Source organism: Trichosurus vulpecula, chromosome 1, assembly GCF_011100635.1.
Source record: "Trichosurus vulpecula isolate mTriVul1 chromosome 1, mTriVul1.pri, whole genome shotgun sequence".
Lineage (NCBI taxonomy): Eukaryota > Metazoa > Chordata > Mammalia > Diprotodontia > Phalangeridae > Trichosurus > Trichosurus vulpecula.
Window position 1 is genome coordinate 212,485,987 of NC_050573.1, and position 26,322 is coordinate 212,512,308.

The 26,322-nt window shown below is 35.3% G+C and overlaps 1 protein-coding gene across 1 annotated transcript in view; it reads left to right on the forward strand.

Annotated features, from left to right (window-relative positions):
- Positions 1 to 26,322, forward strand: part of RTTN (rotatin) — a 212,488-nt gene that overhangs the window by 54,441 nt on the left and 131,725 nt on the right. The window contains exons 17-25 of the mRNA XM_036763559.1: positions 2,022 to 2,161; positions 8,751 to 8,922; positions 13,207 to 13,306; positions 15,882 to 15,970; positions 16,516 to 16,633; positions 19,519 to 19,615; positions 21,139 to 21,207; positions 23,394 to 23,582; positions 24,187 to 24,426. Coding sequence (XP_036619454.1) covers positions 2,022 to 2,161; positions 8,751 to 8,922; positions 13,207 to 13,306; positions 15,882 to 15,970; positions 16,516 to 16,633; positions 19,519 to 19,615; positions 21,139 to 21,207; positions 23,394 to 23,582; positions 24,187 to 24,426 — 1,214 coding nt within the window. The remainder of the gene's footprint in view (positions 1 to 2,021; positions 2,162 to 8,750; positions 8,923 to 13,206; positions 13,307 to 15,881; positions 15,971 to 16,515; positions 16,634 to 19,518; positions 19,616 to 21,138; positions 21,208 to 23,393; positions 23,583 to 24,186; positions 24,427 to 26,322) is intronic.

The window sequence follows — 26,322 nt, forward strand, 5'->3', positions numbered from 1 at the left end:
TATTCAGTTCTGGTCTTTTCACTGAGAAAGCTTGAAAGTCCTCTATTTTATTGAAAGTCCATATTTGCCTTGGAACATGATACTCAGTTTTGCTGGGTAGGTGATTCTAGGTTTTAATTCTAGCTCCATTGACCTCTGGAATATCGCATTCCAAGCCCTTCGATCTCTTAATGTAGAAGCTGCCAGATCTTGGGTTATTCTGATTGGGTTTCCACAATACTCAAATTGTTTCTTTCTGGCTGCTTGCAGTATTTTCTCCTTGATCTGGGAGCTCTGGGATTTGGCGACAGTATTCCTGGGAGATTTCTTTTTGGGATCTATTTGAGGAGGTGATCGATGGATTCTTTCAATTTCTATTTCACCCTGTGGCTCTAGAATATCAGGGCAGTTCTCCTTGATAATTTCTTGAAAGATGGTATCTAGACTCTTTTTTTGATCATGGCTTTCAGGTAGTCCAATAATTTTTAAATTATCTCTCCTGGATCTATTTTCCAGGTCAGTGGTTTTTCCAAGGAGATATTTCACATTGTCTTCCATTTTTTCATTCCTTTGGTTCTGTTTTATAATATCCTGATTTCTCATAAAATCACTAGCTTCCACTTGCTCCAATCTAATTTTTAAAGTAGTATTTTCTTCAGTGGTCTTTTGGACCTCCTTTTCCATTTGGCTAATTCTGCCTTTCAAGGCATTCTTCTCCTCATTGGCTTTTTGGAGCTCTTTTGCCATTTGAGTTAGTCTGTTTTTTAAGGTGTTGTTTTCTTCAGTGTATTTTTCAGTATTTTTTGGGGTCTCCTTTAGCAAGTCATTGACTTGTTTTTCATGGTTTTCTCGCATCCTTCTCATTTCTCTTCCCAATTTTTCCTCTACTTCTCTAACTTGCTTTTCCAACTCCTTTTTGAGCTCTTCCATGGCCTGGGACCAGTTCATGTTTTTCTTGGAGGCTTTTGTTGTAGGTTCTATGACTTTGTTGTCTTCTTTAGGCTGTATGTTTTGGTCTTCTTTGTCACCAAAGAGAGAATCCAAAGTCTGAGACTGAATCTGGGTGTGCTTTCGCTGCCTGGCCATATTCCCAACCAACTAACTTGACCTTTGAGTTTTTAGTGGGGTATGACTGCTTGTAGACTAACGAGTTCTATGTTCCACGTTTGGGGGGGGGGTGCCAGCTCTGTCACCCCAGCACTCCTCCTTCCCCAAGAACCCCCAGCCCGAACTGGGCTTAGATCTTCAGCAGGCTCTTCACTCCTGCTCTGATCGGCCACTTAATTCCTCCCACCAGGTGGGCCTGGGGCCAGAAGCAGCAGCAACTGTAGCTGCCCTGCCTCCACTGCCCCCGGGGCTGGAAGCCGAACTGTGAACTCCTTCCACTCCCGCAGCTTTTCCCACTAACCTTCTCTGCAGTCTTTGGTGTTTGTCGGTTGAGGGGGTCTGGTAACTGCCGCAGCTCACATATTCAGGGCGCTAGGGGCCCCATCCGCCTGACTCCAAGTTTGGTTGTTCCACGCTGCTCAGGCTGGGCTCTGCTCTACTCCGTTCCCAGCTCCCAGCTCCCAGCTCCCAGCTCCCAGCTCCATGTGGAATAGACCTCACCCAGAGACCATCCGGGCTGTCCTGGGCTGGAGCCCTGCTTCCCTCTCCTGTTTTGTGGGTTCTGCCGTTCTAGAATTGGTTCAGAGCCATTTTTTATAGGTTTTTGGAGGGACTCGGTAAGGAGCTCATTCTAGTCCCTGCTTACCAGCTGCCATCTTGGCTCCGCCCCTATTTTGCATATTTTAAACATAAATTTAATGAAGATTTCCAGATCTTGTGAGTTGCTAGGGGAAAAATGAAAATGTCTATTTTGTTTTCACCACAATATTCAGGATTATTCTGTGCAGATTTGTAAGCTATTTGAAAGGCAAATCAATTCTCATTTTCAATGTACACTAATATAATTAAAACTTTTTAATAATGGGTTTTGGAGAATTTGGTTTTGTGACTATTTCTAAACTATAAAAATCTGTATCATTTTAAAATTGTTTTAGGGTTATGTAGACACAGAAGACACCTTGGGAAACTGCATCCTCTTTCTGAGTGAGGCAAATCCTGAAGGCGGAGGTGGAATTCTCCCTGAAACTTCCAGGTTAAAGTCTATATTTCGGCTCTTGCTATTGAAAAAGCAATCGTAAGTAAAGCTTTTTAAGTATAGAAAATACAAATTTCTAACGAAGTCTGGTTAATCTTTTCATGGAATGAGACTGGTTTTATTAATTTAAGGATGTAGATAGTTTCTAACTATATCAAGAGCCAAAGAAAAATAAAGGAAAAGCTTGTTTCGTTATATCTAGGGAAGAGCATTGATAATAAGAAGACGCTGCTTTTAATGATTTTGTGGGTCATATTTCAAATGTATTTCCCTGTTAGTTTTAATTACATCTGTCCCTTTTTAAAGTACATTGTTTTGTAGTATTGAAAGCATTACTGTGTTTGTTTTACAAGAAACAAACAGTTATTTTGGTAAGCACCAGAGACATTAATGAGAACAGAAGTACACCTGAGGATAATAAGAAATTGCATTTATATAAAGCTTTCTTGTTTTCAGAATTGTGTGTGTGTGTGTGTGTGTGTGTTATTTTATTTGATGTAGTTACTTCGAAAGCATTCCATTAAAGGCCTATCAATTTTATACTTCATCTCCCTGTTATTTCTCATCCTGATTATGTGATTCCTGTCCTTGAATGTTGTATTTTATGTTACTGTTGTGTGAGCAAGTCATTGCTGGTAACATGATACAATCAACTTAACCCTAGAAATAAATATCTTTCCATTAGCCTTTGTGTCACTTGTAATTTTTTTCTTCCAAGGGTGTTTCTTCTCTGATTCACATATTGGTGATGAGGAAGTAGATTTTTGTAGCAGTGAGCATTTTGGAATCATTAAAAGAATTACATAGATTCCTGGATGATCTCTAGCTTAGTCTTCTCCTCCTACTTAATTCCATGCCCAATTTATTATCCATCTGCACGATTAATGTAAGATTATACATACATTTTTATCAGTGACTTGGAATGAATGCACAGATAGCATTGCTATCAAATTTTAGATTTTAGGAACCTAGAAGGGATAGCTGAAATATGAGGCTACAGAGTCTGGTGGTCACAGAGAACCCAAATTTGAAAAAAATGTTATAGTCATGGCACATCTGGACCAGAATATTCATTTCTGGGCATAATAGTTTAAGAAGAGCATTGGCAAATTGGACCATGTCCTGAGGAGGACAGTAATGATATTGTAGTAGGAATATATTTCAAACTATCTGGAGAGAAAAATGAGATAAATGAGGTCAGGAACAAGCCTGGAACAGAGACATGGTGTAGTCCTGGTGGAGATAGGGGAGTGTTAATGTGTCAATTACCTGAATACCTCTACCAAAAATAGTAGCTTATAATTTCTTTGCTCTCAAATTCAACCTTCAAAAATATGGAAGAACCAGCAATGGGAAATTGTATTCTGCATCTGGTTTTGACCAAATAAGGTAGAAATACAGAAACCTTGTACAGAAGTGATCATGTCATCTTGGAATTTATAACAGAGAAGAAGGGAGGGGGGCGGAGCCAAGATGGCGGCTGGTAAGCATGGACTAGAGTGAGCTCCGTACCCGAGTCCCTCCAAAAACCTATAAAAAATGGCTCTGAACCAATTCTAGAACGGCAGAACCCACAGAGCAGCAGAGGGAAGCAGGGCTCCAGCCCAGGACAGCCTGGATGGTCTCTGGGTGAGGTCTATTCCACACAGAGAAGAAGGGAAAAGTTGGGAATAGTTTGATATAGACCTTTGATTTTAGAAGAGCAAGATTTCAAAGAGTTCTGGGGAAGGTTGGGTAGGATCACAAGAAGTAAGTTCCACTTGTGCAGTTAGCCCCAAAAGAAGGGGAAATTATGAAAAAAAAATTCTGAAAACACAAAGAGAAACAATTCTGATAAGGAGGAAAAAAGTGAATTGTTTGAATATACTGATAGTGATGTATAAGACACATTGACAAATTTGTATTTTTAAAAGATGTGGTCAAAATATGGAGTCAAGGTGGATAGATGGGATAGTAAATGTAGCTGCCCTTAGTAAGTTCAAGTAACTTTTCCAGATAAATCACATATTTGTGTATGGAAAAAACTGGCAGATATGCTTGCCAAGATACTGTAAATAATCTTTAAAAGATTATGAAGACTAGGAGAGGTACTACAGGATTGGAAAAAAGGAAAAGATTATCCTGTTTTTCAGAGAAGGGAAGAAAATGAAGTTTGAAGAATTTGTCCATTAAGTATAATTTTGATTCTAAGCAAAATTCCAATTAGTAAAAGTCTGGGAAAGGAAGCAGTGATCACAAAGAAATAGCATGACAACATTAAGTTCAGGTTAACTTTATTTCCTTTAGAATATACACATACATGCCTACATATATAATATAATATATATGTATATATATTATATACACACACATATTTCCTAATCCACTCTATTAATTTTATTTTTTTAACATCCATTTTTAAAAATTTTGAGTTACAAATTCTCTTCTTCCCTCTAACCCCTCCCCCATCCATTGAGAAGACAAGTAGTATGATGCCCATTATACATGTTAAATCATAGAAAGCGTGTGTCCATTTTAACCATGTTGCCAAAAAAAATGCAAGAAAAAGAAAGTGAAAAAAAATGTATTAATCTGCCCTCTGAGTTTATCAGTTCAACCCTTGGAGGGTTGAATAATATTTTTCATCATGAGACTTTAGGAATTATTGTGGATCATTATATTGACCAGAGTAACTGAGTCTTTCAGAGTTGATCTTTGTTACAATATTGCTCTTATTGTGTGCAATATTCTCCTGGTTCTTCTCACTTCACTTTGTATCAGATCATGTGACGTGAGGTCATATATCCATTTTAAGTTTTATAATATTTTACTAGTCCTTTATTTGTTAACTGATGTTAAATTTGTTTATAATAGAATATGGAACATTTTACTGCTCTGAGCCATTTATGAGTCCTGGGGAAGAGAATTGTCTCTGAACTTCAACTTTAATGACATTGCAATAAAATTCTAGTTTTATAAAACGACTTTAATGAAAATGTTGGTTTTGGGAAATATAAGCCACTTCTTAGTGAAGAAGAGTTATACCTAGTAGAATGTAAGCTCCTCCAGGGCAGAGCTTTACTTTTATATCCCCAGGGCCTAGCACTGGCACATTGTAGGTACTTAATTAATGTTGGTTGATTGTGGGGGACTGATGTGTAAGGGAAGGTATGGCCTTACTTTTCTCCAGTTGTCAGTCTGTGTGCATGCAAGATTCTTGCTCAGTTTTTCTAGAAAATGTATTTATTTAGAATTATCCTAGTTCTAAGTCATTTTATGGAAAATGAGCTTTTTACTTTATACTAAGCTTTAAAGTATGTAATTTTATATTTGGGGAGATATAGATTAATCCATAATCTATTCAAATATGTGTAATTGAATCATAGGCAGCTAGTTGGTGCAGTGTGGATAAGAGTGCTGGTCCTGGAGTCAGGGAGACTCATCTAAGTGAGTTCAAATCTGGCTTCAGACACTTGCTATCTCTGTCAACTGGGCAAGTTGCTTAACCTTGTTTTCCTCAGTTACTCATCTGTAAAATGAGCTGCAGAAAGAAATAGCAAACTATTCAAGTATCTATATCAGTAAGGCAAGATTCATGACCTCGAGGATGACCATGAACATGTCTGAATGGTTCAGAATCACAAAGTATGAAAAACTATGTAGAAGGCAGAGGAAGTATAACATTTATTTAGACATGAGAATATCCAATCCCAGGACCAGTGACCCCAGTTCAATATAGTAGCAATTATATTCCAAAACCAGTAAGCCCACCTCAATGTAATAAAAAGGAAATTATAGCATAGTATTATAGCAAGGAACCAAGTCATCCTGTAACCTTCCCCTCTGTTAGGGCCTTCCTGTAAACAATCACTCCCGAATCCTAACTCTCTGCTCAGTGCTCTCTTCTGTAGCTCTGCCGACACTGTCTCTCTCAATGTCTGTTCTTCAGTGCCCTCTTGATGTCTGCTGCCTCAATGTCTTCCTCTCAGTTCTGCTGCTCTCAGTTCTGCTCTCAGTTCTGCTCCCCTTCAATTCTGGGCTGTCCTGTTATACAGTCCTAGCCGTCATCTGATTGGCTAGAACTCAGGTCTCTGATTGGCTGAATTCATGATTGAGTAGAACTCAGTGCATATACCATTGGCTCTGGCCTTAGAAACTCCCCTTAGGGTCCTGAGGGCTTCATGCCCACATGGGCTTAGCACCTAGTAAGTAGGGGCTTTAGGCCTACTTACAAACAAAGATATAATCAAGCTTTCCCACCTAGGGCCACCTAGGCTTATTGAATGGGTGGGGGAAGATCTTCGATCACATTAATACTACAGTATCTTTGCCAAGAAAACCCCAAATGGGATCACAACGAGTTGGACATGACTGAAAAAATGATCCAATAACAACTGAATCACATTATGTTAAGATTATACTATAAATTACAAATAATCTTACTCTCATGTAACATGTAGGTTCAGTCTAATTTTTCATACTTTAGACGTGTAATCAAACATTTGCTTGAGTGACATAGAGGAAGAGAGTATAAGTCCATTTGGGCCTTAATTTCCAAATTACTATGAATTCACTAAGCTATTAATCTCTGTGTTTCAATTCAATTCAGTACAACTTCAGATTGCCCAAGTCTTCTACTCTGGTGTTCTTTTTTGTTTGCTTCTATCAATCCATTATAGGAGGTATACTCATTGTGCTAGAGGTCTTTCAGGGTTTCATGAGTACCAGAATGGTACTAAGGGACATTTAGATGGCACAAGATAGAGAGGAGAACTTTGAGTCAGGAAAGTCTGAATTTGAATCCTGCCTCAGAAGCTTACTAACAGTGTGACCCAGGGCAAATCATTTAAATTTTATGTGCTTCAGTTTCCACTTGCAAAAAGGGTCAATAATAGTGCCTACCTCACAGGACAGTTGTGAGGATCATATATAAAGCATTTTGGAAACTTCAAAGCTCTATTGAAATGCTGGCTATTATTATTATTGCCATGTCTCATCTCTTTCTTTACCATATTCAGCCTATCTGCTTTAGTAATCACTCATTTATCAAATGTATCTCTATGCCATTTCTTATATGTAATCTTCTTATACAAGCCATGCATTTTTCCATTGTTCTTTGTGTCATTGATAATTTTAATTTATCCATACTATATATAATTTGTGGTGTTCTGTGAGTTTTATATATCATTTATGTACATATCACCAAATATATATAACATCACCAGAAAAATATTGTTCAAAATCTTTTTTTTTTGTATGTGTCAGGAAACTGCTAGTGATTTTTAAAAGAATGACATAGTTTCCCAAATGTATTTAAGTTTGATCTCTTCTTCCTATTCGGTTTTCACTTCAGCTCAATTGTCCATCCGTAGTACCTGAATGAATCAGGGCCATTCACTATAGCAATTGCAATGAAGGCTCTTTGTGTGAGTTTCAGGAATTTTAAAATAAAGAGGCTTGATCAGTTTCTCCTATCCATTTTAATTCTTTCATTTGGCAGCAAATGCCTCTCTAAAGGAGTGAGTATGTGGTAACCTAGCATCTGTACTAGAGAGAGGAATAGGAAAAAGTCTATGTACAAAACATATGTCCAAAATCTATTCATTAAAGAATATTTATTAGAATCAACTAGAGATAGAAGGAGGCTGGTCCTGTGTTTCTCCAATTCTGTATCCAGTTTAGGGTGATGGAGTGGCAGCCCCTGCAAGAATACTTAACAGCTTTCGCTTTTTTGTATAGAAAGGATACCTTTTCTGACATACATTAGAGATAGTTTTTCTTCTGGGGAGGTTCTAAGATAGCTAGCTAGGATAGCTAGGGAGCTAGTTGATATCTGTTACTGCTATTTTTAGAACTATGGTTTGGTATCTTTGAACAGTGCAATTATTTGGGGGATTGAAGATGATGGGATTATTAAGTACAAAGTTTCCTCCTTTACTCGAATTGGCCAATAAGGTGAATGGCGAAGAGCTCTTTTACGACCTTACGCCTCATTTGGTGCTGATCTGTGGAGGTGGAGAAAATAGGGCTAAACTTTGGCTAGATTTAGGAGTGAAATGAAAAAGAAAGCAGGAAGAATAAAACTGCAGTCATAGCCAATTTTAATTTGTCTGGAGCTTGGAGAAGATGTTCTTAGATTGATCTGTCAGGTGAAGATCAAAGGCCTTATGGAGGCACTTAAGGATTTTTCCCCCTTGGCATTTTACCTAAGAATGCTAACTTAGATTCTCTTTTGGAGGGGACAATAAATTTCCAATACACAAAGATCCTAACAATGGGAGAAAGCCTTGATTATTAATGTAGCTATGTGTAATGTTTGTATGTACCTACATTTTTCCTAGCAAGCAATATCAGTTCATTTACATTCACCTGGGGAAGAATGGTCTTGTAATTACACGATTCTAAGAAGCAAACATATCCTCATATGCATAATAAGAAGGGTCATAGAAACCACAAACTGACACAGTTGTAATTTAACAGTCCCTGTTCAAGATAAATATACTGAAGCTCTTCTAAATGCATGTTATAATCTGGAAAATAGGCATTTACCTTTATGCATATGTTATAACCCCTTATAATTGTGATATTGTATGTTTGATATATAATTTGTGGTAGAAAACATGTTTATAGTAACATTTTGTGTCCTTAGGGTACGGGACAAGGCATTAAAGCTTTTAGCATGTCAACTAATAAATGAAGAAGAGAGAAGCACAAAGCGTCCTTTCATAGATGCTAATCTTCTCTCTAAAGTCGCCAACTTATTTATTGTGGAAAAACCTATTGACCTCAAATTGGATGACACAAGACAACCGATTATTAAGGTGAATCAAATATCATTTTGATGCCATCTGTTTATGTTGTATTGTTAGCTTTGGTTTATGTATATTGGAGGAAAGTTATTCATGACATATTTTAAATTGTAGACTGGTCAGATAGCATACTTTGTATTTCCCTTCCATGGGTCATCATTTGGTATGCTTAAATTAATCTTGATGTTACCTTAAACAGATTAGAATTCGAAAGGTAAATCTGAAAAAGTGGTCTAAGGCATTCTGAAAGTATTTGTTGTGTTATCTGTTATGGGTCAAGCATGTCACTATCTACCCTTTCAGGAAGTCAAAAGTTAATTGTATTTTTAATTCTAGCTTTATTTTCCCTTATTATCTACTCTAAGTTCCTATATTTAAAATATAGAGAATAGTATTTTGCTTTTTACATGATTTTGTTGACTCTGTAACATGTGCATGGATGTTATTGCTATGTTTTATCTTGCATTCTGTTTGGAATTCCACACCACAGAGCATGGGTATGTGTATTTCAGTGCTTTCTGCTTTTTAGAAATTATTGGCTTATAGGTTAGAGACCACTGAATCAGATTTAAATTTAGCAGTTCAGGCCAGTGGACAGCGTTCTAGGGACTGCTGGGGACACTAAGATGATTAAGATGTGGAGTTTATAATCTAGAGAATCTGAGGGAATTCTGATCCTCATTCAAGATGCTTATTTGCTATAATCAAGAACTGACAGTAGTAGGTTGTCCTTCAGACTGAGGTAAAACAAGGTAATACGCATCCAGAAAATAAAATAACTAATTTGTTATTGCTATGTACATATTTTGTGTGGTCATACTTTTATAATACTGTTCATGTTTTGATATTATACATTGATATTATTATCATGTGGGCTATCACTTTTTAAAATCCTTCCCATTTATGTCATTTTACTTCTTGGACTCTGTAAGGATGAAGAATAGCTAATCACTATCCATCATTTCATATTATACTGATATGTTAATAACTTTGGTAGAAAGGACAGTGCTTTGACATTTCATGCTAGCTCTCTTTCAAATTAGTATTTGAAAATCAGAATCTAAATACATGGTCCGTTTACACTACATACCAGCCTGCTCATCTAAGATATTTGTGAATAGACTCAGTGGGAGAATTTAACTGTTAGGATTTAGCATTGTAAAGTTAGTTTAAACATGTAAGGGGATAATTATTTTGATTTTTGTGAGACATAGTGAGTATAGTTTTGTCATTTGAAATTACCTGAATATATTTGGTTTTAACTCCATATTATTTCTTATCTCTTGCCAGCTAGTTATTTTGGATAGAGAATTGTTCTAATGAGATCAAGATTGGGAGTTTGACATTTACATAGGCCTATTAACTTTTCAGAGAAGATAATTTGTGCTGTGGTTTTAGGTTATATTTCTAACCATCTTGCTAGTGTGACCTATTGGTCTCAAGAGATCCTGGTAGAGCTGATAGAGCTCAGTAAGATAAGTGCTTAATAAACTATGGTCAAAGGCAGCATGGTATAGTGTAGTTGGGAGAAGATAGGGCATAGACAAGAAATGTTACAAAAACAGAAGTAGTATTTGAGAGCTGATTTATATTGGTGTGAATGAGAATGAGTAGTTGAATGTGACAGTAATTTTGTGAACCTTTGTGACTAGAAAGATGGAGGTGCCCTTGATAATTATAGAGAAGTTTGGAAGAGTGGAGGGAAACATAATATGACACCTATTTTCCACATACTGAGTTTGGGCTGCCTTTAGGATATTCAATTTGAAATGTCCCAGTAGGTGGTCAGTAATGGAGTCCTCGAGCTCAAGTGAGAGACTAGCAATGGATCTATCTATCTGTCTGTCTGTCTATCTATCGATATCTTTACATGTCAATATCTATCTCTATATCTTATATGTGTATATATACAGACATTATACATGTATGTGTATGTACATGCTTACTTTTCATCTATACACATACATTATATGTGTGTATATACACAAAGATATAAACAGAATCATCTGTCTAGAGATGATAATTAAACTTATTAGACATCAAGAGGTTACCGAGTGACAGAGTATGGAGAAGACAGAGAACCCAGAGCAGAGCCTTGATGTATACCCACAGTTAACACACAGTAGGTGTGGCGTAGATCATAGATAATGATAGATAGAGTAAAGGAGAATGAGAAGGAAGAGTCAGATAGGGAGGAGAAGAACTGGGAGAGAACAGCAACACAAAAATCTAGAAGAATGCATATTTAGAAAGAGTGGTCAACAGTGTCAAATGCTAAAGAGGTCAAGAATGAAGAGAACTGAAAAGAGTTCACTTCATTTGGTAGTAGAAAAGTGGAAACACCACTCTAGGTGACCTTCTTAAAGACTCACTATAAAGGGAGGCGGGATCTAGGTCTATAACTAATCAGGGATGGCGGGAGCTAGGGATTTTTTTTTTGATGATGAGGGAAATCTGGATGTTTTTGTAAGCAGTTGGAACTAATAGAGAGGAAAAGCTTGAAGATTATAGGAGTGAGGAGGATGATAATGAATAATCTATTGGAAAAGACAGGAGGGTGAAGGAATCATGAGAGAATGCCCTGGGTTAGGAGAAAAGTCACCTCTTCCTCAGAGACTGGGATAAGTGAGGTAATTGTGGGAGATGATATCCAGGTATGTCAGGCTGTGTGTCATTTAATTTCTTTTAACATCAGAGAGGGATAGCAGGACTTTTATTACCTATGTCACAGGGACATTTTGAGAAAGGACTATTAAAATATGAGCTATTTATAGAGTTTTTTAAAAACTTCTTTTAAAAGTAATGTTTTAATTGATATCCTTTGTTTTTCCACATCATTCAGATTCCCCCCTGTATTCAGACCCCTCTCACCTGCCAGAGGTCTAACCTTTATACACCAAAGATTTTTTTAAAAGAGGAAATAAATCAACAAACCAATCAAGATACTTAAAATATCTGATATCATGTGCAAAATTCCATATCATTGGATCCCTACCACTGTAGAGAAAGAGAACCAGTCTTGACGTGTTTAGGACCAAGCTTATTCTTTATAATTTTACAATATTTAATTACAACTGATTTATCGTTGTTGGTTTTTCCACTTAAATTGTTGTAGTCATTGTGTATATTGTTTTCATAGCATTGCTTCACTTTGCATCAGTTCATACAAGTTTTTCTATGCTTCTTAGTATTCATTATATTTATTGTTTCTTACAGAAAAATGATATTCATTACTTTCATGTTCTGCAATTTATTTAGCTATTCCCCAGTTGATGAGCATCTGCTTTAATTCTAGTTCTTTGCTACCATAGAAAGTGCTACTATAATTATTTTGGTACATATGGAAAGTGAGTTATTATTAAGCTTAAAAATATATACCTCAGAGCTCTCACTAAAATGGCAAATCAAAATATATTGTCTGTTGTTTTAATAAAAACCTTAGGTTGGACAGCCCTGATTTAGGGGAAGGAGGCAAATCTTAGACAAAGCTTTACACATTTGCAGTTTGTCTCCCTTTTTTGTTCTCTTTCTGCCTCAGTGGTAAGTCCTTCAGGCATCCTATGTCCTCCTAATCTTTAAACCATCCTTTCTACAAAAACTTGGAAAAATATGATGTTATTATTCTTATAATCCCACTAAGCCTACTTTGTAGGTAAACTCAGTTTAATCCTTGGGAAAGAGTTGTAAGAATGAGCAGTCCGTAGTCTCTCCCTTGGACCAGGTAGCCTCCAACTATTTCGGGGAGGACAAAATCAGGGCTTGATGTCCTACATTCCTGTATAATTTCTGCCTCTAGTTGTGTAATTTCTGATGAAAAAAGAAGTATGGCATAACATTATTTTTGTTAATAGGAGTATTACTATAACTTGGATTTTTAAGGTGAAATTTAAAAAACGATTAGTAGGATCTTTAGGAAATGTTGCTTAAAGTGCTTTCTAGCCAATACAATATGCCAGATATTTACACTAAATGAATTAGACATTTGAAAGATAAACAGAGGGAAGAAGCTCAGCTTTGTTTTGTCTTGGATCAAAAATTTAGAACCATTGTCCTATGACTTGGCACAACATACTTTAAAAATGCAAAGATGTTTAATGGTTTTTAATCATAAAATGGTTTTTAATGGTTTTTAATCATAGGGACACTGTAATTTAGTACTGTATAAATAAATAAATATGAAATTGAGTGACTCAAGAGAAATGTATTTTGTAAAATGTTTACTTGCAGAGCAATTATTAAAGTTGTATTTTAGAATTTCATGTGTGTTTAAAAATGTAAATAAAAATTTGTTCTTAGGTGGAGGCTGTTGAAAAACTATATGAAGTCTTCACTTCAGATGTGGTTGACCTACCTTTGAGGAAGTCAGCGTTAGATCAATTAGCTATAATTTTTCAAGGTAACTAATCTTGGGAAACATGATTCATGAAATTCTAATTTTAGTTTTATATTGTTATCTGGAATAGTATTCTTTCTACTTCTAAAAATCATTTAATGAATTTTTTTTCTTCTGGATTTATAGTGCCTTTTGATACTAGACTGTGTGTTGTGTCACCTTGCGTGGTACATATTGATTTCCATTTTGCCGTGTGATATGTGAAGAATTTCAAATCATCTATTCCTAAGTAGATTCAGATAGGAAAAATAGTAGTTGATATGTTGTCCATTTTTATGAATTGATTTAAAGATAGCTAGTAAGATATTTTTTCTTTAGCTTAGTTGAAGTACTATCAATATATAACCTTATGTTCTCTTCCTTCGTATTAGCTATTATTAATTACTTTGCATTTATATTACTCCTGTCTCTGGAGAATAATTCTTCAGTAGTGTTAAAAGTTGGCGTCATTATTTATAGTGTTTCTGAGGAAGATTATTCCCAGGTAAAAATTAATTATTTCCTGCAACTGTAGACAACTATAAAATTCCAAAGCTTGATCTGTTAATTTGTATTATAGATCTAGAGCTGGGAGGGACTTCAGAGGCCACCATTCCAACCCTCTTACTTTATAGATGAGGCAACTGAGGCCCAGGGAAGTTAAATTACTTGACTAAAGTCACAAAAGTAGTAAGCATCAGAGGTAGGATTTGAACCCAGCCCCTCTATCCCCTGGTCAATACTTAATGCTTCATTAATGTACTGGTACATTCTGTCAGGAAAAACTAAGGTAATATTGCCAACATGTATGTTTTTTTAATTGAAGAGATCTCCTATAGAAAATGGAAATTCTTTTTCAGCTTCCAAAATACACTATCTAAAAGCAACTAAAATTTCTAGCCCTAGCAATAGGCCATGACATTGTACAAATAGTTTAACCATATCTATCTTAATATTCGGAGTATAAGTTTTTGTTTATTCAAGAGTCAGTTATCTAATTGTTGGATTTTCCTGTATGGCATAACAATGGGCAAATCAATGCCTCTGAATATATGTGTGTGTGTATATATTTGAAATTTTGACAAAATTCTGAATTCTGGTGTGTGCCTTGAGATTTATGGATATATACCTCTGGAAAGAGAATTACTAAATTCTAAATACAGATTGAAGTATAATTAACATTTTTTTCTTTATCTTTATTGTTTTATTTTGTTTGTATTTTCTTGTGCAACATGGCTAAAATGAAAATATGTTTTGCATGACTTCACATGTGCAATCAAAATCAAATTGCTTACCTCCTCATAGGGAAAGGGGGTGGGAGGGAGGGAGAGAATTTGGAACTCAAAATTTTAAAAAATGATTGTTAAAACTTTTTTTCACATGTACTTGGGAAGTATTTACCAAAACAAAAATAATAAGAAAGAGAATCATGGGTGTGTGTGAGGGTGGGGGTGTGGGGGAGGGTGTAGAAAGTTCTTGGGAGGTACAGCTCAGTACCATACAATCTATGAGAAGCTAGATTTGGCATATTAAGAAGTAAATTGAAATTACGGCACTTGTTTATACTTCATCTCTATAAGGTGTTCTTTATCTGGAGTTTGTGAAGTTATTCTTTTTAATACTTTGAAAGCTGTACATTAACAAAATTGGTTTCCTTTATAATCCTGTGTATTTATTCATCAAAAAACATGAGAAGGGGTCCATAGACTTCATGAGATTATCAAAAGGTGACACAAAAAAGGTAAAGGACCCTCCAGACATATTCCAAACTCTGGAACCTGGCTTAATTCCTGGGTTAGAACCCAGAATATCTCAGTTACACTTTACAACCTGTGGCAACTTTTGGTTAATTTTGTAAAAAGAAGCCAGGAATTAGAAGACAAAGACAGCTGTCATTCTGTGAAAATATTGAGTGAGTGGGCCACTACATGGCAGTATAAAAGCATATATTTTGTATATCTTTTGACACTCAGCCACATCTTTATTAACAGTTGTATCTTAAGTAGTAACTGGAGATGATAAACAGAAGAGACTTCAGTTGAAATGAAAGATTTCTAGGAATAGCAAGAATGTGGATAGCACTGTGAAAGAGGCTTAAATAATATCCCCATGTTCAGATGAAATATATGAGAAGTAGGGAACAAATAGACAACAAAAGTATATATTGGAGAAATGAGAAATCTGAGATTTATTTCTTTTCTCAGGAAAACAGTTAATTTATGATGATAGGAACATTTGCAAGTTTGAAGAACTTGGCAGTTCTATATGAAGGTTATTTTTAGGTTAGATATTAAAACTTTATCTTAATTTTTAAGTAGTTACAAAATGTGTTTCCATATCATTCACTAGACTTACATTTCAGTTGTCCTTAACAAAAATATTAAAACTTTGTACATCTTTCTCCCTTGAGAACTCAAATAAGCAAAGCACATTTAAAAGAAGAATTTAAAATTTTCCTTTGAAAATGCTATAATAAAACTTTAGAACATTCAATTAAGGTTAAATTAAGAGTTAATGACTTAAATTCTGAATATAATACTATTTTAGACTTTCTGTCCTTTTTGTGACTTGTTGAATTTTTATATTTTTCCTTTTGTAGATATCAAAATGCATAATGTGATAAACAAGATGGATTTAATTGATAATATATTTTTTGTTTTAAATAAATGTGTAAGAAAAGATGGTAAGGTAAGTTACCCTCGATCACTATCTCTAAACTTTATTCCTCCTCCCCCCATAACCCCAAAACCTAAAAACACAGCAGAATTGTATTTTTTAAATAGAGGGATTATTTTATTAATCAGAATTACTACTAAATGCAACTGAATGTTCTCCATCATTTAGCTTTGAATCAGAGAGCTAACCTACATAGAAATCACTAAATAATTATGTTGGCTTCATTTAAAAAAATAATTCTTTTAAAAAAAATTTTTTTGGAGGGGAGAAGGCAGGGCAGTTGGGGTTAAGTGGCTTGCCCAAGGTCACACAGCTAGTATAAGTGTGTCAAGTGGCTAAGGCTGGATATCAACTCAAGTCCTCCTGACTCTGGGGCCAGTGTTCTACTCACTGCGGCACCTAGCTGCCCCCATAAAAAATAATTCTTAAGTAAAGTTTAAATTTCTCTTACTCATAGTTTTGATTAAAAAGCCTGTGTTATGTAATATTAAAGTATTTTATTTACTCTTACTAGAATATATGAAAATAAAATTACTCTTCTTTTTATTCTTGACTAGGAAATGGAATGTATGATATTACCATGCCTTACAATCTTAAGAAAGCTTCTGACTGCTGATTCAGTTAAACGCCTGTCTCTTTCACAGGAGTCTTCAGTCTTGTTCTTGTTATTCAGAGGTGATTAAAAGCTCTTATCAATAATGTAATGTTACTTGTTGTTTGGAGAGATTTATTTCTTTTGAGTTTAACAACTATTTTCCTTTTTACATATGTTTACATGTACATGTATGTGTACATAATACACATAAACACTTAGTAACGTTCATATGTAAACTGCCTACATATTTGTGTATATATATGATATCTATATTAAAAAAGTAAAGTAATTGTTAAAATCTGACACCTACAAGGGCACTTTTGAACTCCTAATAATGAAAAATGCCTGATTTTCTAAAAAGCCTTAAGAGATACCAGTACGTTTTAGAAATGACATATTGTAGGTACTTCATGAATTTTTTCCTTCTAATCCCATTATTAAATAGAGTACTTTCTGTGTGTTGACCTTTGGTCTGTTAAAAGCTGTAACCCATGAGTACACTTTGTATCCCTTGTACATGCACCATCTGGTGTCTTGACATTTAAGTAGAGTCTGTGCATACAAAGAATCACCACTGCAGCTGCTGTTACTGCAGTCTCTTCTATAACCCCCATTTGTTGTTTGTTTTGTTTCTGTCATCAAATCCTGTATCCTCTGGTGGCTTATTATCTCATTACACAAGCATTAGTATCACATATCGCCACCTGTAAAATTGGTAGCTTGTATGCCTTTCAGAATCATCCTTATAAAGTGCTGGGCAAGTCCTATAGCTTCTCCTTTTATCATTTATCACAAAGAGAAAATCTATGCAGTCAGCTTTGAATAGTTAGCCAGGTATCTTTAGCTGGCAATTTACTTACCTCATGAGCCTTCATTTTAGAATATTCTTTTTTTTTCTCCTGGATTAGGTAAATATATTGTACTTCCTCCTCATCTAAACAAGAGGTGTTCAGATTAGACAGTTACCTTAATGCACATAGGCTTATCAGTTTCTAGGTATTTGATAAGGATAAAATACAATTCAGTTGAAACAGGTGGTTTCAGATCTTATTTATCTCTAGTTCTAATGTTTTGTGCATTTAGGGAGAAAAGACGTCTTTGTTTCTAAATATTTTTGGTAAAAGTAAATCATTCCTTACAAATAAGTAAGAAAATTGAGACTAAACTGTGACATTTTTAGTAGTCTTTTCCACAATGATGAGTATATTAGATATCAAAGAATTATATTACATTGCTGCCTAATGACAATAGCCTGAAATACTATAGTGACAATATTATATAGATGTTAACATTTTTCTTCTTCTTAGGTCATTCATTACTGATTTACTCTACGCCTGATTTATTTACTTTTAAACCCTTGGTTTGTAGACCTTTGCTAATTTGCATGTTTGGGTTGATCTCATTTGCTTTTTATGTGGCTTAAAATTTCTCTATCAGACACTTAGTGGTTCCTTGTTGATGGAATCATTTCTAGTATGACTAGGTTCAGATTCAATTAAGTAAAAAGGAAAACTTAAAGTCTAAGTAACTCTACAGACTTTCGGGGATCTAGACATTGCATTGTATTTTTTGGACTTTAAGATATAAATAATAGGATCATAATTTAGAGCTGGAAAGATCCTTTGGGATATTTAGTCCAACCCTGTGATTTTACAGATGAGGAAACAGACATGACGTAACTTGTCCAGTGTTACAAGGGTACCAAGTAGTTAAGAATTAGGATTTTTAACCTGGGCCTTATGACTTCCAAAATAGTATATTTTTCTCTCCGTATGGGAATACTGATTGATGTCTTTTTCATCTTGAAACCTCCTCTCTTCCGTAGCACACAGTCCCAATTATTGATCCTGTGTAGGTGACACCTATTTACTCTTCTTGTTTTGTTGCCTCTGTCTGATTATCAGTGACTGAATATCATTAGTGTCTCTGCTAAGAAAACCCCAAATGGGGAAATGAAGGGTTGAATGCTCCTGAACCAACAAACTGTTTATCAGTATTGTGGCCAGGGTGTTTGCCATAGCACCAACAAAATCTGGAGAGAGAGAGAGAGAGAGAGTGTGTGTGTGTGTGTGTGTGTGTGTGTGTATGTAATCTTTGTATTCGGTGGGAAAATGAGGCAGTTATTCAGTGAGAAAAAATTTACTTAGAATTTAATTTATTTGCCAAAGTCCTGATGATGGATGAGTAATTATATGTCATTAAAAACTGCAGTTAATTGCTCCTGTTTGGCTAGAACTGCTTTGTCACTTACTGTTATTGTGACCTTGGACAAATCACTTGACTTTTCAGGGACTTTGTTTTCTCCTCTATAAAATAAGAGGGTTGGACTGAATAACCTTTAAGGTCCCCATTATCTTTCATGCTGTTCTTCTGCCCCTAGGATTCATTTGACAGGCATTTAATGAGTACCTACTGTGTGCCAGGTGCTATACTAGGTCTTGGGGATCCAAATATAAAAATGAAACAGTCATGGTATGTATGTAGTAAGAAAACACAAAAAAAAATCCAAGCAAATACTACATTTTTTGTTTTGGTGGTAGGGAGTGTACTGACATCTAGGAAGGAGAAGGTCATTTGTTTGGATTGGTCCTTCAATTGAGTCTTGGAAGGAATCAGGGACTCCAAAGGGTACTCATGAAGAAGGAGAATGTTCCAGGGTAGGGGGAGAGCCCGTACAAAAGTAGAGAAGCAGAAGATGAAATGACATGTATGTGGAATAGGAGGTAGACTGGTTTGAGTGGTCAGATCAAAGTTCAGACACCAATATGTTCCATAGTAATACTTTTTTTTTTGCTCATTTCTTGAACTTCAAAAATTGATCAGTTATGTAACTGTTATGATGTATCTTCATTTCATATTTAAAGATCTTTATGTATTTGTAAAACATTCTATTATAACTAAAAATACCTGATAGAAGATAATTTTGCAATTTGATAGAAGATAATTTTGCAATTTGACTCTTCAGTTGCCTTGATATTCCAAAAGGATTCTGCCATTGTGACTGAAGTGGCAGCATTATTCTGTCTTCTTTTGTTTGATGAAGTATCAAGAATGGACATATGGTATGTTATCAAAATTCAACAACAGTTCCTTACCTGTGATTTCTTCTGTAACCTTATTGTAAAAGAATGTCAGTATTTGTGATTTAAGCAATTCATGCCTATAGGGTTATTCCTTATAGGCAGCTTAATCAGTTGTAATTTTTGTTTCACATAAGAGGCTCTGAAAGGCTTTACTTCCTTTTAATTTTCTCTATTAACTTTCCATAGTTTCTGAAATTCCCATCATTAGTCAGTCCTTCTGAATTAGTTTCCAGAAGATCTCAGATTAATACATAAGTTATGTTACTGGGTAGAGGTGTGCAGTGGGTAGAGAGCTGAACTTGGAGTCAGGAAGACTTGTTTTCCTGAACTCAAATCTGGCCTCAGATACTTTGTATCTGTGTGACCCAGGACAAGTCACTTAACCCTGTTTGCCTTAGTTTCCTTATCTGTAAACCGAGCTGGAGAAAAAAATGGGAAATTGCTCCTGCATCTTTGCCAAGAAAACCCCAAATGAGGTCATAAAAAGTTGGACATGACTGAAACGACTGAACAATAGCCCCTACAAATATGTCATATTTTAATTTTTCATGTTAAGACACATAATCCATCACTGGAATTGGTCTCAAAACCTTAATACATTTTAGCAAACTTCACAGAGCTTATACTTCATTAGTGTAGACTCAGGACATCCAGGTTCACCTTCACAATGTGGTTAGTCATCAGAGGAAGACTTTAGTGCAAGTGGATAAAGAAAAAAATGATGCCTTTATTCGAATCCTTGTGTTGATGAACAATACAAAAAGTATTATGTAACTAGCAATACGGAGAACTTGGAAAGGGAAGTGTGGCATCATGAAAAGAGCATTCATTAGTCTAAGAGTAAGAAGACTTAAGTTTTTGACTTAGCTTTTTTCCTTACTAGAATATGACCTTAACATTTATGAGCCTTTGTTTACTCATCTATCAGAGAAATGTACCCTGCCTATTTCACAGGGTTGTTGTGCCAATTAAACAGAATCATTTAAGTGAAAGTACTTTGAGAAGAACTATTCAAATCTAAGATAGTTGTAGTAATAATAGCATTATTAATGTTGATTCATTTTTATTTACAAAAAATAAAATTGATACATTTACCTATTCCTCCTGGGGTTGTATATTCTTTTTTAGGTGTGATGATTTTTGAAATTTAATTGTTCATGCTAAAAATGTTTTGAAAGGGGTTTATTTTGATAGTAATGTTTTAATGCCAGTAGTGACTAAATGTGGTCAGCTAGTATTGATGGGTCATACTGACTGACTATGTTTTAACAGGCTTTTATGTATGCCTTTATTTAGGGGAACTGTAATGTAACCCTTTAATATGTCCTAGCTTTTTAAATTCTATGTCATGTTATAATGGGCTTCTATTTCCCTAAATTACATAAAATTTTCAAGTTGTTACCTTGAGACTATATAACTTATGCTGATGAAGCTTTGAAAAAATGTTACAAAACAATTTATTTAGTTTTTCTTTTACTTTTCATTTCTCCATTGTGAAACAGGTCTGATAATGTATCCAGTAAATCAACTCTAACGCCAGTCTTTATCTTGCCAGTGTCAGTGATTAGGCGGTAAGGACTTCTTTTGCTTCGATTTTTTTTAATGGTAAAACATGATTTTATTAGGAAAAAATGGAATAGAAATTTTTTTTTATGATTTTATTTTGCTGAGAAATTTGGTGTGGGAGAGATCACTTTCAGCATCAAAATAAGTTTTGTGGACGAAGTGGCACTAAATTTGGGCCTCTACAAAAGGAAAGGACTTCAAAAAAATCACAAAATCTCAGAGGTGAAAGGTAGCTCAGTGGCTATCTACTTCTGTCCGTACCTGAAGAGGAATTCAGTTTCCTCAACTTTAAAATGCAGATGATAGCAACATTTATATCACAGGGTTGTTGTGTGGATCACATGAAATATTTGTAAAGCTCTTAGCACAGTGCCTGGCACATAATAAGTGCCATATAAATGTTTACTCCTCTCATTAGACATCTAGAAGGGGATATCCTATAGACACCTTCAATTCAGTGTCTAAAACTGAATTTATTCTTTTTTCTCCAAAACCAACCCCCTCTTCCTAACTTTCTTGCTATTGTCAAGGGTTGTTCTAATCATGTTCCTAATTATCCACACTCTCAACCTGTCGCCCTCAACTCCTCACTGACTCTCCATCTCCATATCCAATTAATTGTTAAGTCCAGTCGTTTATAACTTAACAGTGTCTCTCAAGTACACTTCCTTCTTTCTTCTGACCTGTATCCATCCTTATTCATACTTTCATCACCTCTTTCCCTTTCTTTATCCTGTCCCCTCCAGTGAGAATTATTACTTGTACATCCTAAATTGCTGTAGAATGCTCTGATTGGATGTAGACTCTAAGAGGCCCTGAATACACATAAAAAACACATCTGAATGCTGGGAAGTTGAAGGTGCTAAAAGTGAGAAGTCATATTAGCATGCTAATTTTTTTTTTCCTTCTCTGTTTAGCTATTCAGGCATTTGACCCCCCAGTCAGCAGATCTACCTGGTGGGGGAGATTCTCTTTGGGCTTTTCAGGAACCCTGGTTGAGAATTTCCACATGGTACAAGAAATAGGCCAAAACTTAATTTCTGTGAGATGGCTTTCCAGCTTTTTGTTTTAGTTTCTGTCAGATAGGAAATTCTTGAGAATTAGAAATACTTTAAACACTATTTCTTATCATTGAGTTGCAATGTAAATTCTTTTGTGCTTATAAGAGGCAACAAAAGCAAATATAAATTAAAATTCACAGATGATTTCAAAATTTCTTTCCATCCAGTTTTCATTCCAAATTCTGTGAAAATATAAGAAGTGGCAAAACTGAATTTTCAAAATTGTTTAGTCTCTAAACAACTGTTTAAATCATGTTCTGAATAAATGGCTAGTCTAGATTTCAGAAAATTTAGGTTCTCATGTTTATTCTGCTCTTGAATTATTGCATGACTATAAGAACCACGTAATAATAGTTAATTTCCTATACTATATACGGTATTGAACTTTGAGTTATGAAAACCTGTGTTCCAATCCCGTCTCTTTTGCTTTCTATCTTTATGACCCTGGGCAAATTGCTTACGTTCCTTTTTGGCAACTTCATAGGACTTCCCTAAATCCCAGACAGATTGCTTTCTGAGCTGGTGTATGTATTTTCTACAGGGGAGATCTCTCCTCTGATGGAATTGTGGAGCCTCTTCATAGTACAAGAACCACTTAAGCTTCCTTCCTATTTTGGGGTACATTGCCAAATCAGGAATCTCAGAGGCTGTCTAGTTTTAACATGTCCCTGAAAAATAATCATCTCTAAAAATAGTAAAATTAATTATACTTTTACTTTTACATTTGTATGTGAGGTTTAATATGTGTATAAAATAATTACTTCTGAAAGTCAGAAAATGTGTGAAGAATAGTCTTGCTTTTCGTTTCTTCTTTATATGTTTTGGAGAATAGTTAATAGCTTTTCATTTTTCAGTAATAGTTATTCATTGGATCTGAGATTTTGAGTTGGGTTCAAATATTAAGGTTTTGGGGACTTGTTTTTTTAAATGTACTTATGATAACATGGTTTTGAGGATTGTTTTTGGGTTGAATCGAAGTGACTGACCCCCCTCCTCCCTTTTGTGGTATGGCAACTGTAATGTGCCTATTTAAAAATGTTGAGGAGGGAGTGATGAAAGTGGTAGAAAATGGATTAAAGTGATGAAAGTGGTAGAAAATGGATTAACTTTTGTATATAAATTTTCTTTAGGTACCATCTTCCAGTCCATGTCCCTGGTCACCATGCTGTCAGCCCTCACTATGTGGTTTTGCCGTTATCTACTGATTACTTGACCTTAAAGCCTGTGACAGATATGCTGAGAATAGCTTGGAACTTGTCACGGTGCCATGGAATTGATAATCTGCTGAAAGAGATAAACTCTGAAAATGAAACTGTGGAGTAAGCTGTTATAATTTGTTTAAAAACAATTTATATTTTAGTGAGTTATGATCATCTTTCTGCTTCTAGGTTAAGTAGGTTTTTTACCACTTGGTTATTCAGGGTTGAGTGTTTTCAACAGAAGGTCCTAATTTTCACTTGGTTTCAAAGCGTTAGATAGTCCTTTTTATTTTAAAACTTGATTTTTATGTGTTGTTGGCCTTCCTAGAATGCTAGCAAATTTAAATAAAAAAGTTTAAATGCATAGATTATCTAAAATTGAGCGATGTTAGTAAATGTCTAGATCTCCTTAATAAAAGAGAATAATTTTTTTTTATCTAAAAGCATTATTCCACCAAAGGAATGTCACTTCATCATGCTATTATGAGAAAGGGTAAGGTGTATGATACATAAGTGCTAGTGTATATCCCTAAACTATGCACACAGCTACTATTTTGCTTTTACTTATGAGCTAGACTTTCAACTCAAGAAAATTAAGGTAAGTGAGGCTCATGAATACAGGTGTTATGTGCATACTAAAATTTGAATTTTCCTTCTTGGTGTTAGAGGGGAAATACTTTACATAGTCTGGTGTTAATTTTCCGTATGAATTTTCCTTTTTCAGAGTTTTAGACTCACTGAAGTTATCCACAGAAGACATCCTTACTCTAAAGATTATACACACAGATAGTGGATTGGAAGATTGTCGTTCTTCTATTATTCAAGCGGAAGGCCATGAAGGAGTCAAGGCTGCTGTCACTAGAATGAGCTTATACCTTCTAAATGACAGACTTTCTTTCAAGGGTGTTAATGGCCCTTGTGGTGCTGTCTTAAAGACTTCTGCTTGGCACCAAGAACTAAACAGGTCAGTTTAAAGTCAAGACTTCTAGTTATAAAGAAATAGCAGACTATTTTTGTGTTTAGCACTGAATCTTTGAAAAAACATTATATGATCTCAGTGTAGGTCTCATAAAGAGAATCTTTTTCATTGTTATTTGAAAAAACCTCTACCTACTCTTTAATATGCCAGCAATAAACAAAAAAATAAACGAATGAATGAATAAATGAATAAATAAGATTCATATTAAGCAGTGGTAAGCTAGAGATCCTGATGTAAGTTGTCTGGCAATTTGACCCCATAGAAATCACTGAGATTTGATGTGATAAGACCTGTGACTTGAATATGGCTATGGAATACCTTATTCAGAGGCTAAAGGATAAAGAGGAGAGGGAGATTGCATATTAAGATAGTTTGTGGTTCAGTCTTCAGTCGTGTCCAACTCCTCATGATCACATTTGGGGTTTTCTTGATAAAGATACTGCAGTGGTTTGCCATGTCCTTCTCCAACTCATTTTACAGATGAGGAAGCTGAGGCAGACAGACTTGGTCAGGGTCACATGGTAAGTGACTGAGGCCAGATCTGAACTCAGAAAGATGAGTCTTCCTGACTCCAGGCCTGGCACTCTATCCACTGTGCCACCTAGCTGCCCTTAAAAAAGATATGCTCTTGAAAAATTCTGGCAACCAGAAAGGGGCAAGCTTTGTGGAAAGCATTTTCGTGTAAGTTGGTGGATTTAGAAACAGAAGTGATGTTGTTATTAGATACCACTGTAGACTATATAGACAAAAAAAGGAAATAAATGAATCTGGGAAACAGATCATAAGCCAGGTACTTGAAAAGGAAATACTTAGAGAGGGTATGTTATAGGTTCCTTTCTTATATAGTAGAGATGAGAGCCGTATATAGCCATATATAGCAGAGGTGAGCGACTTCAGTTATTTAGGTGTCTGCCAGTATTCTCTCTACCCAGAGCAGAGCAAATACTTTCTTGACTTGCTTTAATGAAAATTTCATTCTTCAGAATGTAAAGGAACCAATAAAGGTAAATCTAATTTTCAACCATAAGGATGGAACTGGCTGCTGATGTGGAAAAGAGAAGTGGCCACTCCACCTTTGGAGTAGAAGAAAGCTGGGAATAGTTGGACATGTACCCTAGATTTTGGGACAGCAGGTTTCAGAGACTTCTGATGAAGGGATAGAGATTTGTACTTGGAGTCAGACTGACTTAAAAACACTTAATAGATTTGTGACTTTGAACAAATAACTTAGCTTTTCTCAGCTTAGGAAACACAGATGTCCATAGAATTTAAATTACTTGCCCAAGATTATAGTAAGTGTAAGAGTAGGATTTGAGTTTAGGTGCCCTAACACCAAATACAAAAATGTTTAATTTAATGTGAAAACTAAAACCACATTTTATTGTATGTGCATGTGAAGTAAGATAAACATTGTAAGTAAGATAAATCGCTTTCTTCATCTGTAAAATTGGGGGATAATAATAGCAGTACTTCACAAGGTTGTTGCCCTCCTATGAGGTTGTTATAAAATGCTTTGCAATCCTAATACTATATAAACAGTAGCTATTATGACAAAATTTGGGTGACTTGGTTAGACAATAATTTATCTGAAAAATAACTTGGTAGTTTTAATAGTCTACAAGCCCGATATCAGTCAACAATGTGCTGTGGTACCTCTCAAAAAGTAAATGCAATCCTAGGCTGCTTTAGAGAGGCAGTGTATCCTGGAATAAAGAGCTGATATTTTCATTGTATTCTGCCTGGTCAGATTCCGTCTACCATATTGAATTAATTTTTGGGTATCTCATTTAAGGAAGGACATCAGTAATCAGGAAAGTATCCAGAGAAGGGCACCCAAGGTGATGAAAGATTTCAAATTCGTGAACTTGAACCTTATAAATA